Source organism: Pongo pygmaeus, chromosome 9 (assembly GCF_028885625.2).
Source record: "Pongo pygmaeus isolate AG05252 chromosome 9, NHGRI_mPonPyg2-v2.0_pri, whole genome shotgun sequence".
Lineage (NCBI taxonomy): Eukaryota > Metazoa > Chordata > Mammalia > Primates > Hominidae > Pongo > Pongo pygmaeus.
Window position 1 is genome coordinate 89,621,364 of NC_072382.2, and position 22,983 is coordinate 89,644,346.

Here is a 22,983-nt window from a genome sequence, read left to right on the forward strand (position 1 = left end):
TTCTGTCTACAGAAACCAGAAAGATTTCTTGAACATATTAATCTTATGATGTAACTCCTCTTCTCAAAGCTTCCGAAGCTTCCTATCACATTCAGGACAATATACAAAATCTATACCTCACCTAGTCTGATCCCCAAATACCAGTCCACATTTTTCTCTTGCCATTCTCTCCTTTTCTCATTTTACTTTAATCACAATGGAGTTTTTGCTAGTCCTCTAAAATGAAAATCTGTTTCCTGCCTTAAGATCTTTTTGGTTGTTGCTGTCTTTGCTTGGGATACATACCTCCACCTCCCAGAACTCTGTGTGTCTTATTTTCTTGCTTCATTCTTCCTTCTCTTTAACTTATTCAGAAGGCTGTTCATGACACTATATCTAAACATATCTAAAATTAGTCCCAAATCAATTTCACTGTAATACCTCATCTTGCTTCTCTTTTTTAATGGCAATTAATACTATATATTTATGTTTTATTGGCATTCTCTCTGACTGTAGTTGAAGTTCTTTGAGGGCTGAGATTTTAGGTTGTTTTTCATTTTACCCTCAAAGCATAGAACAGTTGCTGGCACACAGCATATTCTCAATGAATAGTTACTGAATGTGCTAATGAGTAAACTCAAGATATTAAATTATAGCTAAAGTTCCCCAGAATTGTCCTCTATTACAATGACTTTTGCTTTGCTTTATGTTTAATAATTATATATATTAAAACTTTTGTTGCAGATTGCTTGGAATTTGGCTAAATGGAGTTTTCTTCCTTTTAGGAAGATGTATACATATATATATGATCATAGCCAATTCAGTGAATGGTAAAGTCTTAATATGGGCCCTATGTGTTCAAAACTTCTGTAGACTAGATAGTGAAGAAAGACTTTGTACGTGGTGTAAGCTTGATGCGTGGGGATAAATTTCATGCTAATGAAATTCATGTAAATGAATTTATGTAAATTCAATGAATTTACTTTGCAGAAACAGCAATGTACAAGAACAATTTGAGTGGTGAGGCAGCTTGGTTTATGCAGAAGATTAATGCTAAGGAGAAGCATAAGGTTAAATTGAAAAGGTAAGAAGAGCAAGCTGAAGATACTATGAGGAATTGCCAGTAGTGTATTTTTCAACAAAAATGGGGAGGTATTGAATATTTTTTAGTTGGTCAGATGTATTGGTTTCTCATTCTTCTATTAATTAAGATGTATAGATATATGATATTCAATTGTATAGCAATTGTGGAAATTAAAATGAGGATACAAAATCAAAACATTAAAAAACAGTTTTACCTATATCTGATTAAAAATGGGTAAATTGAGGACCAGGAAAAATTAAACATGATTACATTTTCAGAGTGGGAAGTAGAAAAATTTGTTGCACTTAATAGAAACCTGGGAAGAAAGAAACTATTACAAATGGATTTGTTTGATATAAAAGAAAGTGAGTTTGGATATGTTAAGGTTGAAGTGATCCCAGGTATGAAAGTGGAGCTATGTAGTTGTCATTTGTAGACTCACAACCAGAACTCAAGGAAGACTAATACTCGATAATTGAAAGTGTAATGATGGGATGGTTGAATTCTCCAAAAAAAAAAACAAAAGTAGACAGAACTCAAGGACCACAGGTTGACCTTAGGGAATACCCTCAGTTAGGAGATGGGAGACTGCCTCAAGTAGCCCCAAACCTTATCTTTGTGCCTGCTGTTATCTCTTGCTGGAATGCCTTCCCTATATAAGCAACTCAAACACTCCCATTATTCTTGTACTCAAGGCTATCTCCTCTATGAGTTCCTTTAATAGATCACTTGAGAGTTGAAATTCTATACCTGATTCCCTCTTTTCAGACCGACAGGCAGATATTTTTCAGCTAAAGAATAATGGAGGCTATAATAAGGCATAGTGTGAAGAGCACAAGGAGTAGGCTGGCAGTCATGGGTTCACATCAGCTCAATAACAAGCTGGGCATACAGGCTCAAATTATTTTACCTCTCTGAGCCTCAACTTTCACAAGTATAAAAATTAGTATATTTTTATTTTGCAAGGCTATTGCACAATGAAATAAGATATAATATGAAATAGCACACAGTACTTTGAAGGAACTTGATAAATATGTTTTCTTCTTTAACCGGCCACCAGCTATATCCCTATGCCTACCAACTAATGGAAATATTTGATCTACAAAATGCCTTGTTGGAGGTGGGGAGGAGAAGGAGTTGGAACATAGAAGGTAAGACCAAAAATGTGTGTCCACATGATTGAGAAAAGGTAGAAAACTTATTTTAGCCAAAGGGCTAGAGAAAAGGATATTCCTTTCTTTCTCTTGTTTATTTCTTTCCTTGTTACCAAAGGAATGCTGCTTGAGAGAAGAGAGTTGTTAACTCACAGAATTATGCCTGAGGCATTCTTTTCTCTGATATAAAATGTTATGTTCTGAAGGAAATATGATTTGCATGCACCAGATATGGTGCAGCAAGACCACTTCTAAACAGGACTAATGTAAATAAAAGGAACATTTCTTGAGACAGAATTTTGAAAATAAAACTGCTTAGTTTGCCTTACCATTCAGAGAATTTGTAACAATTAATCAAAAACATTTCAATCAAATTTAAGTAGTAACAAATGAGGCCACTAACATCACATGCAAATTAAAAAAATCCACTGTAATCACAGCACTCAAAAATATCAATTCATTATGTGAAGGGAGTGTTTTAGATGCAACTCATCAAAATCATCCAGACATAGTCTTTAATAGCTCCACAAATATACTTCAATTATTACAGAGCCAAACCTTTTAATTAATCACTACAAAGCATTTCTTCCCTCAAAATAAAACACTTTAAAATATATCATTCATAACATTACAACTTGCCAGATCTAAATCTTCTTAGCATTTACCTTCTACATCTCCAGTGAGAGACATTAATATATTTAAAAAGTATATTACTAGGCACTAGTGGAGCACTTGGAAAGTTGACTTATTCTCTTGGAAAATGAACTACTATTGAGTGTTGATTCACATTAAGGGAGGAGCTAAACCTTCACTAGAGACTAGAGAAGTGAATCTTTGCTGGTCACCCAGCACATATTTATCAGATAACTTGCTAAAAACAAGCACCAAATTAGTTGCTGAGGGTGGAGGGAAAGAAAGCAATGCCTACAAGAAATTTACAGTCAAGCACAGGGGAAAAACATGCAAATCAATGGTACAATACAACCTGATTTTTTATAGTTTTCTAGGAGATCTAGAGAATCTAATGGAAATACAGTTGATAAAATAAGTAAAACATTTGGATTAGGAATTGGAGAGTAAGAAGGCATTTTCTAGGTAATAGAAAGGGAGATAAATTCAGGCATTAGTAGATGCAGGAAGAATACCAAAGCAATGGCACAGTTGGTCATGCCTGTAATCCCAGCAATTTGGGAGACCAAGGAGGGTGGATTTCTTGAGCTCAGGGGTTCAAGACCAAGTAGGGGCAACATGGTAATACCTGGTCTCTACAAAAAAATACAAAAATTAGCCAGGTGTGGTGGCATGCACCTGTGGTTACATTTACTTGGGAGGATCACTTTACCCCAGGCCATGGACATTGCTTATGCCACTGCACTCTGTGGGTGACAGAGCCACACCTTGTCTCAAAGAAAAAAAAAAAAACAAAATGAAACAAATCATACCCCAACCCCCCAAAAAACAACAACAATAAAAGAAATGTCTAAGGATTGTTGTAATTGGGAACTATATGCAGTTTGGCACCGTGTTGAAGTATGTGTTTGGAGGCTGGTTGGAGGCACACTGGTGGTGGGGGCTCTAGGGGCTTGATGTAGCAGACTGGTGGCTGGATCCAAGGTTGGGAAGGCCAAGTCATCAAGGGGCAGTTCATTAAGGCTCTGTGAGCCATGTGTAAGAGTTTTAGATTTTTATATTGTAAGGCGTGTATGCCCCCTGAAATCAATTTGAGTATTGAATAATGTGATTACATTTTCACTTTAGGAAGATTACTCTGGTAGCCGCTGGGACAGCGTGGTGGATCAATAAGAGAGATATAGAAAATTATGTCAGCAGTTCAGACAATAGGTTATGAAGACCTCATCCATGAAGATATCAGTGAAAATGCAAAAGATGAGGTAAAATTAGTAGGAGAAATGACTGGTTGGATGTGAAGGGTCAAAGCAAGTGAACTGTTAAGGATGACACAGGTTTGGGCAATTAGTTGAAGTTACAGCTTTTATCCAGAGAAGAAATATAAGAAGAAGAAGAAACTTCAATCAGGGTCTGAAGAAGTGATGATAAAATCATCACTTAATTTCTTGGTCAAAATAGTATTTTCTTCTAATGATCTTATTTAAACATTAAAATTATCCAGATTGTCAAGTACACTTAATTCTAAAAATTGACTTAAGTATTTCTACTAGGTAGGTGCTTAAGAAATAGCTGATGAAATTGAACTGTACCTGACCACTTTCTACAATATATGTTCCACAACAACTTTAGAAGTAGTCTTCATTTGAAGAAAGGAAATAAAAATAAAACTGATAAAATGAAACCATGTACTTCATCTGAATCTGTCTTTAGGACACACTTCCAACTCCTTGTACCAATTTAGTTCAAGTCAGCCCTGATGGCATTATGTAGACATTTCAGCTAAGAAACTTAAAGGTGCTTCTTGTGTATGTTTGCTTTCATGACCAAACCATATTGTCTTCAGACGTTGACTGGATTATAATACAGAGGAGTACTTCAGACAGTGGCTTTGTATCTTCCGAAAGAGAAACTGATAAGGGAGTGGGGGAATAAAAAAAGAAAACAGGGAAATGGATAGTCATTCATTCAGTTTATCAAGAGGCTTAAATAGGAAGATTCCTAACTGAAATCAAGTTGTAATGATGATAATTTCCCAAATGTCTTTCTCAATACTGACATTTCATTGATTCCTACAAATTATTTACCAGTCTTTCAAATATAATCTTAGTGTTTATAATTTCTGGTAGCTAAGCTAATGGACTCTAGAGACAAACTGCTTAGGTTTTAATTTAAAGTCCAATCCTTTCCAGCTGTTTGTCCTTGGGCAATTTATTTAACCGCACATGTTTCAACTTTCTTATTTATAAAATGGGAATAGTAATGTTACCTGTCTCATGCGGTTGTTTTAATGGTTCAGTGAATGTCTATGTGGTACTGACAGTAGTACCTGCTACATCATAAATGCTCATTGAAAGTTAGTTATCATTAGCCCCTATCATCCCCTTTCCACATCCTTCATTCCACTTTCCCTTCTGTGGGTTCTGCCTATTTAGACTTTAGCTGGAGTGTCCAAGAACTTAACTTCAAATCCTGTGATAGTTGCAAAAACAGTCTGACTTCATTCTTGGTCTCTTTTCTCATCTACCTCCCACCAGCAGACCTCAACCTCTTCATACTTGCATTGAGCACTTACTTAGGTACAAAATGTTGCAGACTCTGACATATTAATTTTTCCTGATAGTAAAAGACTACGTGCCCCTTCATAATTCTTTTTTCCCGTCCAGAAATGGGGTGAGTAAGAATGTGACAAGGCAGATTTGATTCTTATTCAGAAGGTCAAGCTTTAGAGAAATGGATACATTTTAGTAGATTTTAGAGCTAAAGTTCTTAACCTCAACAGTTGAATTCAAACCTTAGTTTAGCCACTCACTGACTTGGGCAAGTTTCTTTCCCTCTCCACACTTCAATGTCCTCATCAGTATAGGGGTCTAATAAACTTTTCTTACAGGGTTATTGTAAGAAGTGAATTAGATTAAACAGAGAGTACACATGGGCACATGGTACATCACCAATCAATTGAAGATAATGGTAGTTTGACTCTGAAGAATTAACACTGGAAGCAGAACTCATTGAATTGTAAAGGCATTTTCAGTGTCAAAAATGACTGCTAGGAGGATATTTAGGCAAGGCTTCTCCTATGGTATGTGAGGTATATGTTTTTAAAATCTAGCATCAACATTCTAGGAAGCAGCTACAGCTAATTTTTTCCAAATTTTAAATGTCACATCTTTTTTTTTTTTTTTTTTGAGTCAGGATCTTTGTTGCCCAGGCTAGAGTGCAGTGGCATGACCATAGCTCACTGTTGCCTCAAACTCCTGGGCTCAAGTGATTCTCCCACCTCAGCCTCCTGAGTAACTGGTATGATAGCTCTCTGTCACCACATCTAGCTATTTTGTTTAATTTTTTTGTAGCGATGGGGTCTTGCTATGTCATCCAGGACGGTCTTGAACTCCTGGCCTCAAGTGATTCTTTCACATTGGCTTCCCAACATGCTAGGATTATAAGCGTAAGCCATCGTGGCTGGACTGTTATATCATTTTTATGGGTATGGAAATGTGATATCAATGATAATCAGCAAACCAAGAGATGAAATTTAGAAATTTGTATTAGGAATCTTCTTCAGTTGGTCCATCTGGTAATCAGCACGTCTTCTCTTACCATTACTTCTGCAAAAGTTTGTCTTTGCTGCTTACATTGAGCTCTCTGTGCAAACCCACAGTGGTAGTCTTTGATTATTGCTACACAAGCTGAGTGCATCTTGGGCAGAAAGGCTCTCTCACTGGAGTTGCCCAAAGAACTTCGCCTGCCACCTACTGGCCAGGAAAGGGACCTGGTCGACTGACTGCTGGGGGCCAGGTCAGGGGTTGAGGGGAGAAGAAAAGGAGGAGGAAAAACAGTCCATAGACTGTTGACACACAAAGTCTGATTCTTCTCTAGCATTACTGAGGATGGTCAGAAATGCCCCGGAGTTTAAAGGCTGTCTGCTCCTTTCAGCCCACAACTCGTAGTCTGTCTGGCACTATTCTCCCTGGAGATACAGTCACAGAGCAGTGTCTGTACAGTGAATGCAATTAAACAAAAGCCTCTAAAAATTTCCAAGGGGAAATTAGATAACATGTGCTTTGATGTAGGGATTTGGAGTTTGAAGGTGAAAAAGACAGCCAAGACATCAGAAGTCTGCATCTGCTTAGCTCCAGTTCAGCACATTAGCGTTCTGCTAACGTGTCTTTTTTTTTTTTTTAAGTTTTTCACTAAAGTCAATTTGCTCAGTTTTTCTCAAGTACCATCAGACATTTTAAACATTCTTTAGATTAAGACAAGTCCTGAAGTTGGACTTCTGTTGTGAGTGAATGATGAAATCAATTTTTCTCGTGTTTTTAGTAGTTAATCAATGAAAGGGAAAAGTGCTTGCTAGTCCATTTGGGCTAGAACATTTGGTTCTCATTTTGCTATGCTGGCAGGCCCTAGCTCTGTGCATGGACGAGAAAAGTCTACTTTTGTCGTGGTCCATTCTCTAGCAATAAGCTGTACACTCAGCTGTATCCAGTGGCTAGATAGTTCCTGAGAGATGTGTCCACAGTTCACTCAGAGTTCCTGTTCCCCCTCATTTTCCTCTGATGTTCCTTCTGTGCCTTTTCTGCATTGTCATAATGTGTCTGCCTGAGGCAGAGCACACTGTCTGGTGTGCCTGACTCTCACTAATGGGCCAAGTGTGGTCCTGCTCTCTTCAGCTTCTAATCAAGACTCCAGTGGGATCCAGAGTAAAGTGAACAGGCCACAGCATATGGGAAAATTAAGATGGATGGTATAGCACAGGAGGAGCTTGTTTATCCCTGAGGAATATAAGTAGGGGGAATTGGTAGGACTTGCTCTCATTTTTACACCTTGTATTACCACGACAGTGATTTACTGATTATCTACTCAGAACCAACCTAGGGATGAATATATTCTTGTCCTCAATGATCTCTAGTAGAACATGCATGTTGGGGGAAAAATACAGTGACTTTCTGTGTGATACGTATGACCAAAGTAAAACCTTGTAAGATGTCATGAAAACTCACTGGAGTTTTGGGTAGGAAAGACCAAAATCTCCTCTCCTTTTGCCCAATCCAAGATAGTCTACCTTTTAAGGAGTGTTGTGGTTAGGAAAGGATCATTCATCTGGGATCCAGATCTTATGAAGGGTGTATTAGTTTTCTATTGCTGCTTTAAAAGTTGACCACAAATTTAGTGGCTTTAAAGCAAAAGAAATTTAATATCTTACAGTTCTGGAGATCAGAAGGCTGAAATGACTTTCACTGAGTTAAAATCATGGTGTCCGTAGGGCTACATTCCTTTCTGGAGGCTGTAGGGGACAATCCATTTCCTTGTATTTTTCAGCTTCTAGAGGCTGCTTGCATTCCTTGGCTTCTATACCCTTCCTCCACATTCAAAGCCAGCAGAGGAGCACTTTCAAATGTCTCTCCGACTCTGGCACCCCACTTCCCTCTTGTAATACCTTTGTGATCACATTGGGCCCACTGGATAATCCAGGATCATCTTCCCTTAACATAATTGTACCTGCAAGTCCCTTTTGCCATATAAGATAACATATTCACAGGTTCCAGGGAATAGCATGTGACCATGTTTAGGGGCCATCATCTGGCTACTAAAGAGGACTTCCAGGTTGATATTATTCTATCCTATTACTTCCCTTGTTTTATTCGTGCTATTGAAGATGTAATAAGTTTTTTTGTTTAATTTAGCTTTTGTTTTTACAGCAATTCTACATGGTGATGCTGAGATACTAGCTAACTTATATCCTAAGTTCTTTTCTAATTCCCTGTTAATTAACTGTGTCCCTGCATCTGGCACTGATGCAGTTGTTTGTTTGGACCTGAATGTAGGGGAATGGCAAATAGTCTTTTGGATTGGACATTGGCTCCTAGTGAGGTGAAAAAGTGTTCCCCTCAACCAGAAGTGGAGAAGGTGGATGAAGACTTTTAGCATCATCTCTGAGACTGCTATGGAATTTACCAGATGGGCAGAGTGGAGAGCATGCTTAATAACCAATAGCAAGCCTCTTATAAGAGCAGTGTTATTATCTTACCCTCAGGTGGGCCAGCAATGTCCTAGAGTTTAATGAATCTGCAAAACAAAAGTTTGAGTATGGAGCAAACAGGAAGGAGGGAGCAATTACCCACTTGACATATCCTCTTGAAAGCTTACCAATCATGGTACTGTGGAAAGAACATGCTGTTTGGACTCAGACAACTTTGGATGTCAGGATCATTTGTGTCCCTTACCAGCCATGTAATCTTAGATCACTTAACCTCTCTCAGCTTCAAGTTTCTCACTTTTAAAACAGAGTTAATAATATCTGACTCATATCACTGTTGTGAGCTTAGAATATGTAAGTCCATGGTTCTCTAAGTGAATCTATATTGTGATTCCTAACCCAGGAATGCCATCATTACTTGGAAGTTCCTTAGCAAAGCAATCTCTCTGGCCCTACTCCATACTAACTGAATCAGAAACTCTGGGTTGGGAAGTCTTACCCCATAAAATAGTAGTATGGAAAACACATGGAAAAGTGTCTCACATGACTGGGACTTACTTAACAAATGCTGATTGTAATTATTCTTTTCACCGGGAGCCTCATTATATTCACCATGCTTTTTGCTTTTCAGTTACTGTTTGTTTTGGAAGAGCATGGCCAATGACAGATTTATGTTTGTTTACCAAGTTGTGTTCTCTCTTTTTTCTCAAACTAAAAAGTCACATAAATAAATGAAAGAAACAGCATTATTAGTTTATATTTCTGGCTGTGCCATTTTAACTCAGCAGAGGGGGAGTCACGCACTCTGGCAACTTCTTTATCCAGAATGTGCTGTCGTGATGCCACAGAGCAAGGCTAGGCAGAAAGCTTATGCACCTGAGAGATGCTGTGACTATTTTCTTCAATTGCTTTTTAAATTTTTTTGACTAAATATACATGAAAAACATGAGCGCACATATGCCTCACCAAATACAGCTTCATATTATATGATGCATAAAATTTATTGCAGTGATTCATCATTTAGTTTCTATGTAATTAAGTAAAGATGGATCCACATGTTCTGGGCCAAGTTAAAACTCATATTTTTTATGAAGAACCATAAATGCACTGCCAAACCACAACAGGAACGAGAGAAATGGCTAAAACTCACAAACTGCCTTTAAACCCTGAGGAAAGTTTGACTTCTAGAAAAGCAGTTAAGCAGAAACTTATTAACTTGCCACCGAAGGATGTAATGAAAATTTGGAGGGCCATGGATCCCCAGGATAGACCAATGATTTCCTAGTAATTCAGGCAGGGTTCCTGAAGTCAAATATTTTCATGTCAGTAGCATTCTAAAGAATAAAGTCATATAGCCTACTCTTAGATTGTCACCAGGACTGTCTATTAGGTGGGGTCATGAGATTGACCCCAGGATTAGTGAAAAGAAGACTCACATTTCATGGATCTAAACTGTGGGACACATTCTTTTCTTTCTTTCTTTCTTTTTTTTTTAGATGGAGTCTTGCTCTGTCACCTAGGCTGGAGTGCAATGGTGCAATCTTGGCTCACTGCATTCTCCGCCTCCTGGGTTTAAGCAATTCTGCTGCCTCAGCCTCCCAAGTAGCTGGGATTACAGGTGCCCGCCCCCATGCCCCACTAATTTTTGTATTTTTGGTACAGACAAGGTTTCACCATGTTGGTCAGGCTGGCCTTAAACTCCTGACCTCATGATCCTCCTGCCTCAGCCTCCCAAAGTTCTGGGATTATAGGCGTGAGCCACCGTGTGCGGCCCTGTGGGATACATTCTCTATTATGTTCACAGTGGACCTTTGAGCACAATACAGAGTGAAATGAATATTTTTGTCCTTATTTTCTAGAGGCTCTGAGAATTTAAGTGCTTAGTCTAGGGTTCTGGCTTGTAAATGTCAAAGTCAGGATTAGAATGCATGTCTTCGCTGACAAAGCTCACTTCCCTATACCACACTACTTCTTTCAAATTATGACATGAGAGACACCGACGGCTACCTTGTTCCATCAGGGTCACTTGGACTGATTTGCCTATATACCAAAAAAATAAAAAAAGTTGCCTTTAGGGTTATTTCTCTGAGACTAAAAAATTGTGTCAAAATATGTGGCAGAAATACATTCATCATGACCTTATTTATCAACAGTAACAAGAACAAAATGAGATACATGCTTGAGAAAATAAATCCACCAGTAAAGCAATGTTGGAATGAAAAAGAGCTTTGAAGATATATAGACCTGCGTTTGAACCCTAAATTTTGGTTCTGTCACCTATTAGTTCACTAACTAAAGGGTATTAGGCCTCTATGTGCTTCCGTTACTAATTTTTCTTTATATGTGGATAGGCGATGATAGTTTCTATTTTAAAATACTATGTGAAGATCCAATGAGATAACAGATAAAAGTACTTAGCACAGTATCTGTCATAAAGTAGTTGCTCAGTAAGTGTTTAAAGGATGAAGCAAGCCATTATCAATCCTTATCATCATAGCACAGATAAATTTATCTGTTCTCTAGCAGAGAGGAGGGGAAGTTTTGATTGCATATGGTGTGTGGAGGCATCAGGTTGATGCTGGGGAGGTAGCCATGAGTATTAGGAATTGGATGTCTAAAGTGGGTGTTAAGAAGGGAAAAGAGGCAACTGAAAGGAAATTGGGAGAGCTGGAAGGTGGTTGGCTGATGGTTCCTTGAGGCTAAGCTTATAAGGAAACAATAGAGGATCCTCCTCTGCCCCTTCCCTGTCAGTTTCATCTCCTGTTACCTGCTGACACACATTTTACATGCTTGTGATTCCCTGCACACACCATGTTGTTTCATACTTCTGGGCTGTTGCTCCTGTTGTTTCCCAGTATGGTGTATTCCACGGTTTTCACATGGCTTCATCCTTTTTTTTTTTTTTTTTAATACTTTAAGTTCTGGGGTACATGTGCAGAACATGCAGGTTTGTTACATAGGTATACATGTGCCATGGTGGTTTGTTGCTTTGTTGTACCCATTAACCCATCAATTACATTAGTTATTTCTCCTAATGCTATCCCTTTGAGATTCAACTCAAGTGTCACCTTTCCAGAAACCTTCAAATTGGACTCAGTTTATTCTTCAGTGACTTCTGATTTCTCTGTGCATTTTTCTCCCTCATCACTTCATATTCTAAAACATTGCTTTGTGTATGAATTGATCTCCCCACTACTCTGTGAGCTTTTCCAAAGGGCAGGCTTTGTGTCTTGTTTATCTTTATTCTCCCAGAATTCAGCAATGTACCCAGTATATAATGATTATTCTAAAAACTCTGGTTGAATTACACTGGACTGAACCAAGGTGGGAAGCATAAGGATCCTTTGCCTATTTCATTTCACTTCAGATTAGGCACTCCCTCCAAAGAAAAGTAACTATATCAGGGTTTGTGACTCAGCTCTTGGCGATTTATGGCTAGGTGAGTTTGTAAATACAGCCCCACATTCGAAACAACAATCCCAGCTTGTTGTTCTCACTGCTTTTGGGAGCTGTCATTCCAGTCAGTGTTTCTGCAGTTCCTCATTCATTGTTATTATCCAAAGTAAGCACCTGTTGAATACCATTGTGCTAAGGGATAGGTGGGATTTGGAAAAGGGTTGCAATTTCTGCTGTTGAGATTTCACAGCCTGCACTCCTGTAATTTTGTTCTAAGGGGAGAGAGTGGGAAAGGGTTAGATGACTTGAAACATTGACCCACTGGCAGGTGGATCATGAGGTCAAGAGATCAAGACCATCCTGGACAACATGGTGAAACCCCATCTCTTCTAAAAATCCAGAAATTAGCTGGGTGTGGTGGTGCGTGCCTATAGTCCCACAACTCGGGAGGCTGAGGCAGGAGAATCGCTTGAAACTGGAAGGTGGAGGTTGCAGTGAGCCCAGATCACACCCTTGCACTACAGCCTGGCAACAGAGTGAGAGTCCATCTCAAAAAAAAAAAAAAAATACAACAAACAACACAACAACAAAACAGCATAATCCTCAAAGTATATTAATAAAGTTCTATTTTTTTAAGTTTGTGGGACTTCTTGGAGGGAAAAATTAGTAAATAGAAGCAGAGTAAAAATGTGGTTTATAAAGAGCTCATAATAAAAGTTTATAATAAAAACTTTGTAACTAAAAATATTATACAAAAAAGTTGCTAGATGACGAGTTGGTGGGTGCAGTGCACCAGCATGGCACATGTATACATATGTAACTTACCTGCACATTGGGCACATGTACCATAAAACCTAAAGTATAATAATAATAATAATAATAATAATTACAATAAAAGAAAAAAAAAAAGTAGTCTAAGTCTTCTCAATTCCTGTAAAAATATTATACATAATAAAAAGTCAGTCAGATTTTATTCTCATAAACAAAATCTATACAAATATTTGAAAATCACCACCAAATTTCAGGCAGTTCTTAAGGTTTAAATTTTATCTCAGAGGCTTTTGTGTACTCTATTCACAATCAAATTAGGTTCATTCAGGATATGATGGAATCAAAAGTGTGCAGTGCAATAAAGATACAGGGAGCAGTTTTCAAGGAAATTCCTTGGTGGGGAGTTCTACTCCTTACTTATTAATGTCAGTTTTTCCTCAGTTAGGGCTGCCATATTTGTCATAAGGGCTGGAATAGGGAACGCAGCTTAACGGTTAACTGAGTGGGCTATGAAGCTAGCTTCCTTTCATTCTAATTCTTCCTCTTCTACTTACTGTCTGAATGGGGAAGTCAATTAGCTTCTGTTTGCCTCAGTTTCCTCATGTGTACAATAAATGAGCTAATAATGCCTACCCCATAGATTGTTGTGGATATAAAAAGATTCATTACATTTAAGGGGTTTAGAGCAGTGCCTGGCCCATAGCAAGTGCTCAATAAATATAATTACTCCCTAGCTTCAGCCTTTTCTTGTTCACTGGCAAATGCCAGTGCAGCTCAGACATCGTTAGTTATTTATCCATGTATTCATTTAACAAACATTTTTTGAGTATTGAGTATGTGATTGGCACTGTGCAGGGTGCAAATGATACAGAAAATGAGTAAGATACAGCTCCTCTCTTTAATAAGTTCATGGTATAGTGTGTGTGTGTGGTGAGGCTAGAGATGATGGTGTAAAAGAGTCTTTCAATTAAACAGACAATTCTAACGTGGGATGATAAATGCTCTGTAGTGAGAAGCACATAGCTCATTTGGATCATAAGGAGAGGAACTTAATGCAGTCTCAGAGGGCCAGGAGAGGCTTTCCAGAAGAATTGGTATCTAAGATGAGTATGAGTTGGCTATGTGAGAGTTGAGGGTGAGATGGGGTAGGTGTATTTCATACCAAAGTAGCTGCCTCTCTAGAGGCCCTAGAGCAAGGAAATTATATAAGGATCAGAGTGGAAAGTCAGGCAGGGGGTGGCCAGAAGCAAGGCTAGCTAAAGGTGAAGGAGTCAGATTAGCAAGGGCCTTTCCTACTATGCAAAAGAAATTTGGCTCTATCCTGTCCTACTGGGTGGAGAAGCCCTGAAGGCTTGTAAACAGGGTTTAAAACACTTAGATAGTTTCTCTTGTTTGAATTAGTATCTTTTAAACATTATTTCTAATTTCTGACAGAATTTACTACTTCTACCTTTGGGTCCCTCTGTTTCTCTGTAGGCTCCTATCATGGCACTGTATTGCTTTATTGAACTTACTGTGACTAATCCTGCCTTTCCTGGGAGACTGAGGGCTTCTCAAAGATTGTTTTTTATCTATCTCTGTATCCCTAGGATCTGGAACAGTTGCTGATGCTGCTGAGTAGGCATTCAATGGAAGCTTGATTTTAAAAAGAAAAGTTCATTTTAGAAAGAAAGCATTTTTTTCTTGTATTTTTAGGACAAAGCATTATCAGATAAAATCTGGCCCATCAAGTCAACAAAGTGAGTAATCTTATTCCCTCTGAAGGCAGTGTGACCTCCATAAGGTGCTGCCCAACAGATCTCTAATCCACCTGTCCTTCTGTATGCTCTTTATTAATCACTGCTGTGCAAGCACTGTGCTAGGCACCAAGGGAGATATAAATACGCTGAAGACAGCATTAGATAGTTGTGAAAATGTTACATATGTACGCTAAACAAACTCTATATCCCGAGGGCCTAGCACAGTGGTGGTATTGCTCAGTCCTCAGTCAATGTCTGTGAATAAATAACAAGTGAAGAAAGGGTGAGGGATATGTGTGAAATATATGGTATACATAATAAATGCTCCAAGAGTCCAGATGAGGGAAAATCTGTGAGATGGGTAAATCTGATAGGGTCTCATTGAGGTGTCCTAGCCTTGGAAGATGAGTAGGATCTGGAGAGATAGAAGGAAAAGGTGGAGGACTCTAAAGAAAGAGAAATAGGATGAACATCACTTCATGCAGACTAATAATGCCTGAAGGAAATATAAGCCATTGGAAATTATGAAAGCTCTGATAACAATTGGGGCATATTGGAATTCACACAAATGAACCAGTTTTCTAGGCATATTGTAATTCGGCCAATGAATGTGGGGAGACCAGCAGTTGCTTTAGCAGACAGCCAAAGTGGGCCCTCATGACAGTGCTAATTAAAACAAAGTTAATTAGTTAATTAAAACAGAAGTGGCAAATGGCAGTTTCTAAATTTCAGTTAAGGTGGAGGCAACACTAATGATTCTGCCACCTGACTAGAATCCCAAGGGCGGGTTTTGCCGTCTAAGAAAATTTATAACTTCCAGCTGTAGGTCTCTGTCATCAAGTTAGCCATGAAAGGCCCATTGCATTTTAGAACCCCAGTTCCATGTGCCTGGAAATTCTGAATCTTGCAGAGCTAGAACTTTAGATTCATCAGATTCAATGCTTTATTTAGGTCAGAACTGGCCTTGTGTTCATTTGTCAATTTGCAGCTGAAGTGAATGCCTTAAACGGAAGCCTGGCATTATCTGCTTGACAATGATTTCATGCTGCACCATGTTGTGCTGGAAATTAGTGTCTAGAACCAAAATGTTAATCACAGGGACCTCTATACATTGATGGCATAAATAGCATGTTTCCATATAAAAAAATCTGTAGTGACTCATTTCCATTTAAATAAAAATCTCCCTTTGCTATTTCAGTGAATTGAATGACTGATTCTGGGCACTTTTCTATTTGTGCTCTAGGTTGAGCCAATTTAACTTCACAGAAAATTGTTGGATCTGTTAGAATTACCTCTGTCATCTCCTTAGGTGCTCAGAGAGCCCAAAGTGATGCTTTCTCCATGATGAGAAGCGGAAATTTGCTTCGTCTAGCCCCCTTCTCATTAAAGATATGAACTACTCTTCAGGCCTCATAAACATGCCTTCTCTTGGGTCTATGATGATTGATGATGTTTTCCGAAGTAAGTTCTTTGGAGCATCAGTTCTTCAGAATGTTAAGAGGTTTACTTGGAAAAATATGGTCTTGTGTATATGTTTGCAAAATGATAGAAAGAGTTAACAAATAGATGATAGGTTTCTACAGTGCAAGACTTCTCAGTGTTTATCTCCAATAAGAGAATAGAGTTTTTCACCTTTTTGACCAAATAATTTCTTTTTCATGGAGCTATTTAATTTTTCAAAGAATACACTAAATTTCCAAAGAAAACAGTCCATATATGCTCAGCTCTAATAATCATCAGCTAAGACCTTAATTTAAAAACTGCTCCATTACTCATTAGTCATGAGACAATAGGCAAGTCTTCTCACCGTGCAGGACCTCAAATTCCTCATGTGAAAAATGGGAGGATTGTTGCTTCAACTTGCAGTGTTTTGTGACAATTAGAAATGTTAGACTAGTTATACATACGAAAAGTTCTGTAAGGTGGCAGAACATAGTATGTAGGTAATAAATGAACCATTTCGGGGGACTACTTTGATTTGAAACTTTTTTCCAGTCTCCTACGTTGTGCTCCACTTCATCTTACTTCCTTCCTCTTCTTTGCCCTCTTCTCTGTTCCATTCCTCTTCCTTCTGTGACTACTACCAATGGGACTACTACTAGGTGCTAACATTTGAGGCACTATGCACTGGATTATCTAACAAACACCTGACATACCATTTTTTCTTTCCATTTCCATGATGGAGATGGAAGAGGCTAAATGTCACTTTCCCATATTCTCTTATATTAGACAGTTTGGGCCAGTGAGACACAAGGGCAATTCTTATGGGACTCTGAGAAGACTTTCGTTTTCCCTAATGAAAGTACAGAATGTATGGAACCATGACAACTATATTACAACCATTAGTAAAAGGCCTAGAGAATGGAAGAAGTGTTTGCCTTTGCATCACTGAACCAACATCTGAAGCAATCTCCCTCCACAAGTTTTATAACGTGAGGAAAATGAACCCCAAAGAGTGTAAGTGTTTGAAAACAGGCTTTCTGCTACTTGCAGACACAATTCTAAAAGGTTGAGGTAGCATTTATTGAATATTTTCTACGGCTGGTACTAAACACTTAATGCATATTACCTCATTTACTACTCAAAATAGGAATTATTATCTACCATTTTACAGTTGAGAAAACAGACTAAAGTGCCTTATTCAAATTCATAGCTGAATTGAAATCCAGGTGTGGTTCCAAAGCCAGAACTCTAAACTAGTATGCTGCCTTTGCATTTTCCATCTCTGTACATACAACTTTCCAGGAGCCTATACTAACTTTCGGAGACATAGTTACCATAATCTTAGATATTATTATATTCTTCATTTTGAGGTATACAATTAGTATCCTCTTTAAGATAGAGAGCCCTTACCATCTGCCATTCCATGTGGAAGGGACACACACGACCCCATCCAGAAACAGAGGGCATACCCAATCTCAGATTATAGCAGCCTGTTTCTTCATACACCTGACAGAGGACAGCAGAACAGGGCTGGGCCGAGCATGGTAGATGCTTCTCCACCAAAGACCTACATCCAGAGACTTGATTTACCTATTTAAGCCCACATGACATCCCAAGAGATGGGCTCAATGGCATATTAAAATTTTCAAGCCTGAGAAGCACAACTCAATGAAGCGATTGAGAAGAAAATGTAAAAATATTAGAAATACCTGAATTTATTTGTTTCCCATTAGTTTAGCTAAAGTGTGGCGAACCATGTGTTATACGTTGGGTTTTATAAAACTAATTATCAAATGGGAGCTGAATACCTGCATAACCAGCTATATCCTACAGTGTAATAGATAAGCTAAACAACTTGATTTTGTATCACAGAGAAGAAATATTTAGTTTCGGAGCTCATGGAAGCTATAGAGGAAAGGAATTTTAGTTTGCGTCTCTTTCTAATGACTGTGGGTTAAAAAGGAGAGCAGATATCAGATGCATGTGATACAAAAGAATTATAGCTTTCCCTGCTCCTTTTTCTTATCCATATCAAAAGCAGGTTCTAGCTTGAATATTCCAGTTGATGGCAAAAAAAGAAATCTCCATATAATCAGACTGTGGCCTGTGTCAGCTATAATCTCATAGACAGATCAAGATTTGCCAAGATTGCAGAAAGAAGACCAAACACTTGTCTTCTTGTCTTAATCTTATAAAAGTTAATAGTACAACTAGGGGGTAAGAGTGTGCACATTTGAAGACAAGCAAAAAAGTACCTACCACATTAATACCATCCCAAATTCATGCAACAAACATACCAAAAATCATTATTGAGCATATTCTATGTGCCAAGCACCCTTCAAGGTACAGGTAGGTATTGGAGGCACAGTGATGAGCAAGGTAAAGAAGGCCTCCACCCCTAAGGAGTTTGCTCTGCTTAAATTGGAAGATAGGATGTGCTATACAGAATGGCAAGGAGCTGGACAACATAAGATCAAGATGCCCTGGAAAACTCAGACTGTATAATCAATGTCTCCATAGGTTTGTGCTGCCGTTTATAGTGCTGTCTTTGTTAAGATCATCCTGATTGTGTATTTGGTACAGTAAATTTCATGAGTAAAAGAAGACTGACAATGGTTATCTTAGTTAATCAAAATAGCAAATACTTAAGAAGGGCTTACTATGTGGCAGACACTATACACATGTTGACTTATTCAGTCCTCACAACCAGTCTATGAAGTATACATTTCTTTATCTCCATTTTTTCAGAGGAAGAAATCAAGGCATAGAGAGGTTAAGTGAATTTGCCTAAGGTTCTGCACCTGCTAAGTGATGCTGCCAGTATTTAATCCCAGTGCTCTCTAGCACTATTATACTGTGCTACCTTCAATAAAGTGCCTACTATGTGCCAGCCATTACACATATTATCTCCTTTACTTTTTACAATCCAGTTTGTCAGATGATAGAAATAAGGTGCAGAGAGATGAAGTAGCACTGCTGTTGTTCAAACCCAAAACAATCTGGCTAGGCAGCCAGTGTTCTCTGCCACCATGCCATGCTGTCTCCCTAAGGGGCTTTCTGTAGTGAGTTTTTTAGGTGCTCAGACATAGACTCACAGTTCCCTCCCTCCATCAATATGCTTGTTTTATATACCAGGCTTTCCTGGGAGATTCTGTTTACAGATAGAACTTGAAGAAAAGCTGATAAAACAAAAGTTTGAAAAATAAATTTTCTTAGCCAAAAGGAAAGGCTGATCTTGCAGAAATTTCAGAAAAAGAATGGTTCATAGAGGAGTCAGGAAGGCAGATGGAAAATAGGCCAGCAGGTTAGATATATGAAAGGCCTGCTGTGTGCAGACCATGACATTGCCAGGATTTATTGAAAAAGAAGACATGAATTACAGTTTAATTGAATGTCTTGTACAATGTACATAGAAAGAGACGAGAAGTGTAAAACAAGTAGAAAAGAGTTGAAAGAGGTAAGAGTACAAGTTAATAATGTAAACGAATTGGACCTTGTGGATAAAATTCAACTATCCTCTGAGTTATTTTCAAACCTCAGCAGACGTAGTATCTTTACCATCATAATAAGTCATGCTTTGAAGATTTAGGGCTGACAGAAAAGTAGGACTTTCCTGCAGGCTAAGTGATAGTATAGGAGAATAGTTCAAACAATGTTATTTAGATATGTAGCTTCCATTTGAAATCTACATATCTTCCATTTATTTTTCTAGGTTTTAGAAATACTGTTAAATTTCAGAAGAGTTAGCAGGGCTGATATCTTGACCAGCTCTTTTGATTACACATTACACTTCTTAAATAGAGGTGATACTTAGTCCCAATTATCAACAATCTGTGTTGCCTTTTTAGTACTTCAACATTTTTCCCAAGCCAATGATAACACGATCTTATCTTTTGAAGTGCTTTGGGATGATTTATCGCATAAGTAAGTTCCTTACATGGGGGGGAAATCATTGGCTTCTGGCTTTAGATTCTTTTCAGATTGAAATGGTCAAATAACTACTACCTGTGATATTGAACTTGGGGTGGGATGAGACTATAGGCAACAAAGAATTGGGAAGCTGACTGGTTGTTTTTATGTGCAAACTCACTTTGTTGTTTTGTTCTTTTCAGCAGCTTAGACATCTCCCGAAGATTTCCTCTTGCCCATTAAGAACTAAAATATAAATCCTACATTCTTGTGCCTCTGTTGGATGGGCATTTAAGCACTCTTCTGCCTTGAATAAGGTTTAGGCACGTGCAAGTGCAGACTGATGTGTCGAGTTCTTGGCATTTTGCTGTCAGTATAATCTTTGTTAGTAATATATTTTTACTCTGTTCTGGTGAACTAGAATTTAACCCACAATATAACTGTGTCCCCTCAAAACTTGAGGATCCTTGCCTTGGCTTTGTGAGCTAACTCTGCTCTGTCTGCCCTCTCAACCTCACTCCCCATATGCTGTAACTCTGCTTTATTAGAGATTTTTACTTCCATGTTTCTAGACTTGGCCTAAGTAATTGGACCTACATCCCATTAACCCCATAAATAACATTTTATGAGAAGGTCCATGCCGTAAGTCACCCTGCCTCACATGGTTTCATTTACTCAGATTTCTCCCATTTAAAAGACCTAGGAAACACAAGCCTCTGCTCCAGTTTTAGGGGCCAGCGCCCCTCTAAGCCCCCGCAACTTTTACCTTAAGGTTTCCCCAGAGGAGCCCCTTCTCTTCCACAGGTTGACTAGGCTGCTGGATCTGCTGGCTGCGGAGGATGACTTGCCATCCCCTACATGCATGCGCACCACGGTAGATGTGGTGAAGGCGCTGCGCACGTTTCTCTCTGGTTTGGCCAGGATGATGTACACCTTCGGCACAAACATGCAGCCTAGGGCCACTGTGGCACTGAGGCTAACCGAGAAACACATGGTGATGATTTTGTAGTTGCTGCCAAAGTAGATTGGCACAAAAGCTAGCCATATAATGCAGGTCGTGTACATTGTGAAGGCGATATACTTGGCCTCGTTGAAGTTAGCTGGAACATTTCTGGTCTTGAACGCATAGAAGGTGCAGCTCAAAATCAACAATCCATTGTATCCAAGTGGAGTGACAACTCCTAGGTTGGTGGTGTTACAGATCAGGTAGACTTCTCGAATGCTTGGGTAGTCATGCATTATGTCAGGAGGCTCCATTATAAAGAGGGCAACGATGATGCCCAACTGGATGCATATGAGAATGAAAGCAATCACTAGCTGGGCACAGGCACTCATGAATCTGGGCTTTTTGGTACAGATCTTCTTCTTGCTGCCAGCCAGGATCCTTGCAATACGGTTGGTCTTTGTTACAAGGGCTGAGTAGCTCATGGCTGGGGAGAGACCAATGCCAATTCTCTGAAGGTAGCAGTAAATCTGTTTGGGCTTTGCAATGAGGCAGAAGGTACATAAGTAGCCCAGGCAGATGCCAGCAAGGATAATGTAGCAGAGTTCCCTGCTTGAGGACTTGACTACTGGTGTATCACGGTAAATGATGAAGACTACGGTAACAAACAGGGTGGCCAGGAGGCCAAGGCAGGCAAACACCACAGCTGCAATGGGTTCAGGGTCACCCCATCGAAGATACTGTACTGGGATCAAATCACAACCTGCAGAGACACAAACACATATTGTAAAGGAGGGAGAGATGTTGACTTGGGTCACATATCCCTAAGTTACAAGCAGCTGTTCATGACCATTTCAGTTTGTTCCCCATCTACCTTTCTAATTTCAGAATCTCATGCTACTCATTGTTTCATGTATTCATTCAGAAAATTTTGATTACTGAACACATACATGGTCTGTGATAGGAACTATTCTAGGTTCTGAAACAAAATAAGGCAGAACATGTTTCCTGCACTCAAAAAAATAATCAGTGGCCTTTTAAACAATTATAACTGTGATAAGGGTCATGAAGAGGTATAACATGGGTTCTAAGCAGTCTCTGAAAGCAGCAAAGGCCTCCTACAATAGGAATTAGCAAATAAATGTGTTGGTTTGATGGATTTGGGGATTTCATGGGCTTGGCAAACTTACAGTTAAACTACATTAACTGTAAGGAAGAGTGGCATGAAAGGAAGCCACTGTATGATAGCGTAACAAGTGGCTTAAGATGAGGCTGGGAGGTAGGCAGGAAGGGGATCTTGCAGGTTAGGGAGTCCTAGGTCAGTAGGAAGTTATTCTAAGGATCTATGTAGAGCAATGACAGGCTCAGATTTGTGTGTGCATGTGTGTGTGTGTGTGTGTGTGTGTGTGTATGTGTGTGTGTGTGTTTTAAACATTTCTTTGGTTTCTATGTGGGTTTTGGATGAGATAAAGGTGTGGACACATTTAAGACTTATTTTAGAGCCATATAGAGTGTTTGAATGGATGTGGGAGTGTGTGAAAAGTGAAAAAGGTATGAAATATGACCAACACTAGTAAAGAAGAGTTAGAATTTTCAGAGAATCTTGTGGTTTAGATGTTTTAGAAGATTCTGTTAAAAAAAGGAGGATGTTCAGTTTTGTAAGAAAATTGACCCCAAAGGCAAACAATTGGCAGGCAAGGGAAGTGCACCACTCTCAAAATCATTCCTTATTCCTTACTTATAACATGGAGTTTTTAAAATTATTCCTTGATTATATAGCAGAAAAATAGTGACAGAATATAGCATCATTTGGATTATCTGTCTTTTACAATTTTTTAGGACAGTGGTTCTCAAAGTTGGCTACACACTAGAATCACCAAGACTATATATATACATATTTACACAAATATATAAAATCCTGAGACCTGGGTGTCCCATTGGTTGAGCTTCTGACTTAA

At 38.7% G+C, this 22,983-nt stretch overlaps 1 protein-coding gene across 4 annotated transcripts in view; it reads right to left on the bottom strand.

Moving 5' to 3' along the window:
- GRM5 (glutamate metabotropic receptor 5) overlaps positions 1 to 22,983 on the bottom strand; it is a 585,961-nt gene that overhangs the window by 47,427 nt on the left and 515,551 nt on the right. For all 4 annotated transcript variants that reach the window (XM_054439378.2, XM_054439376.2, XM_054439380.2 and 1 more), the window contains exon 8: positions 20,849 to 21,788. In XM_054439378.2, the coding sequence (XP_054295353.2) occupies positions 20,849 to 21,788 (940 nt within the window). The remainder of the gene's footprint in view (positions 1 to 20,848; positions 21,789 to 22,983) is intronic.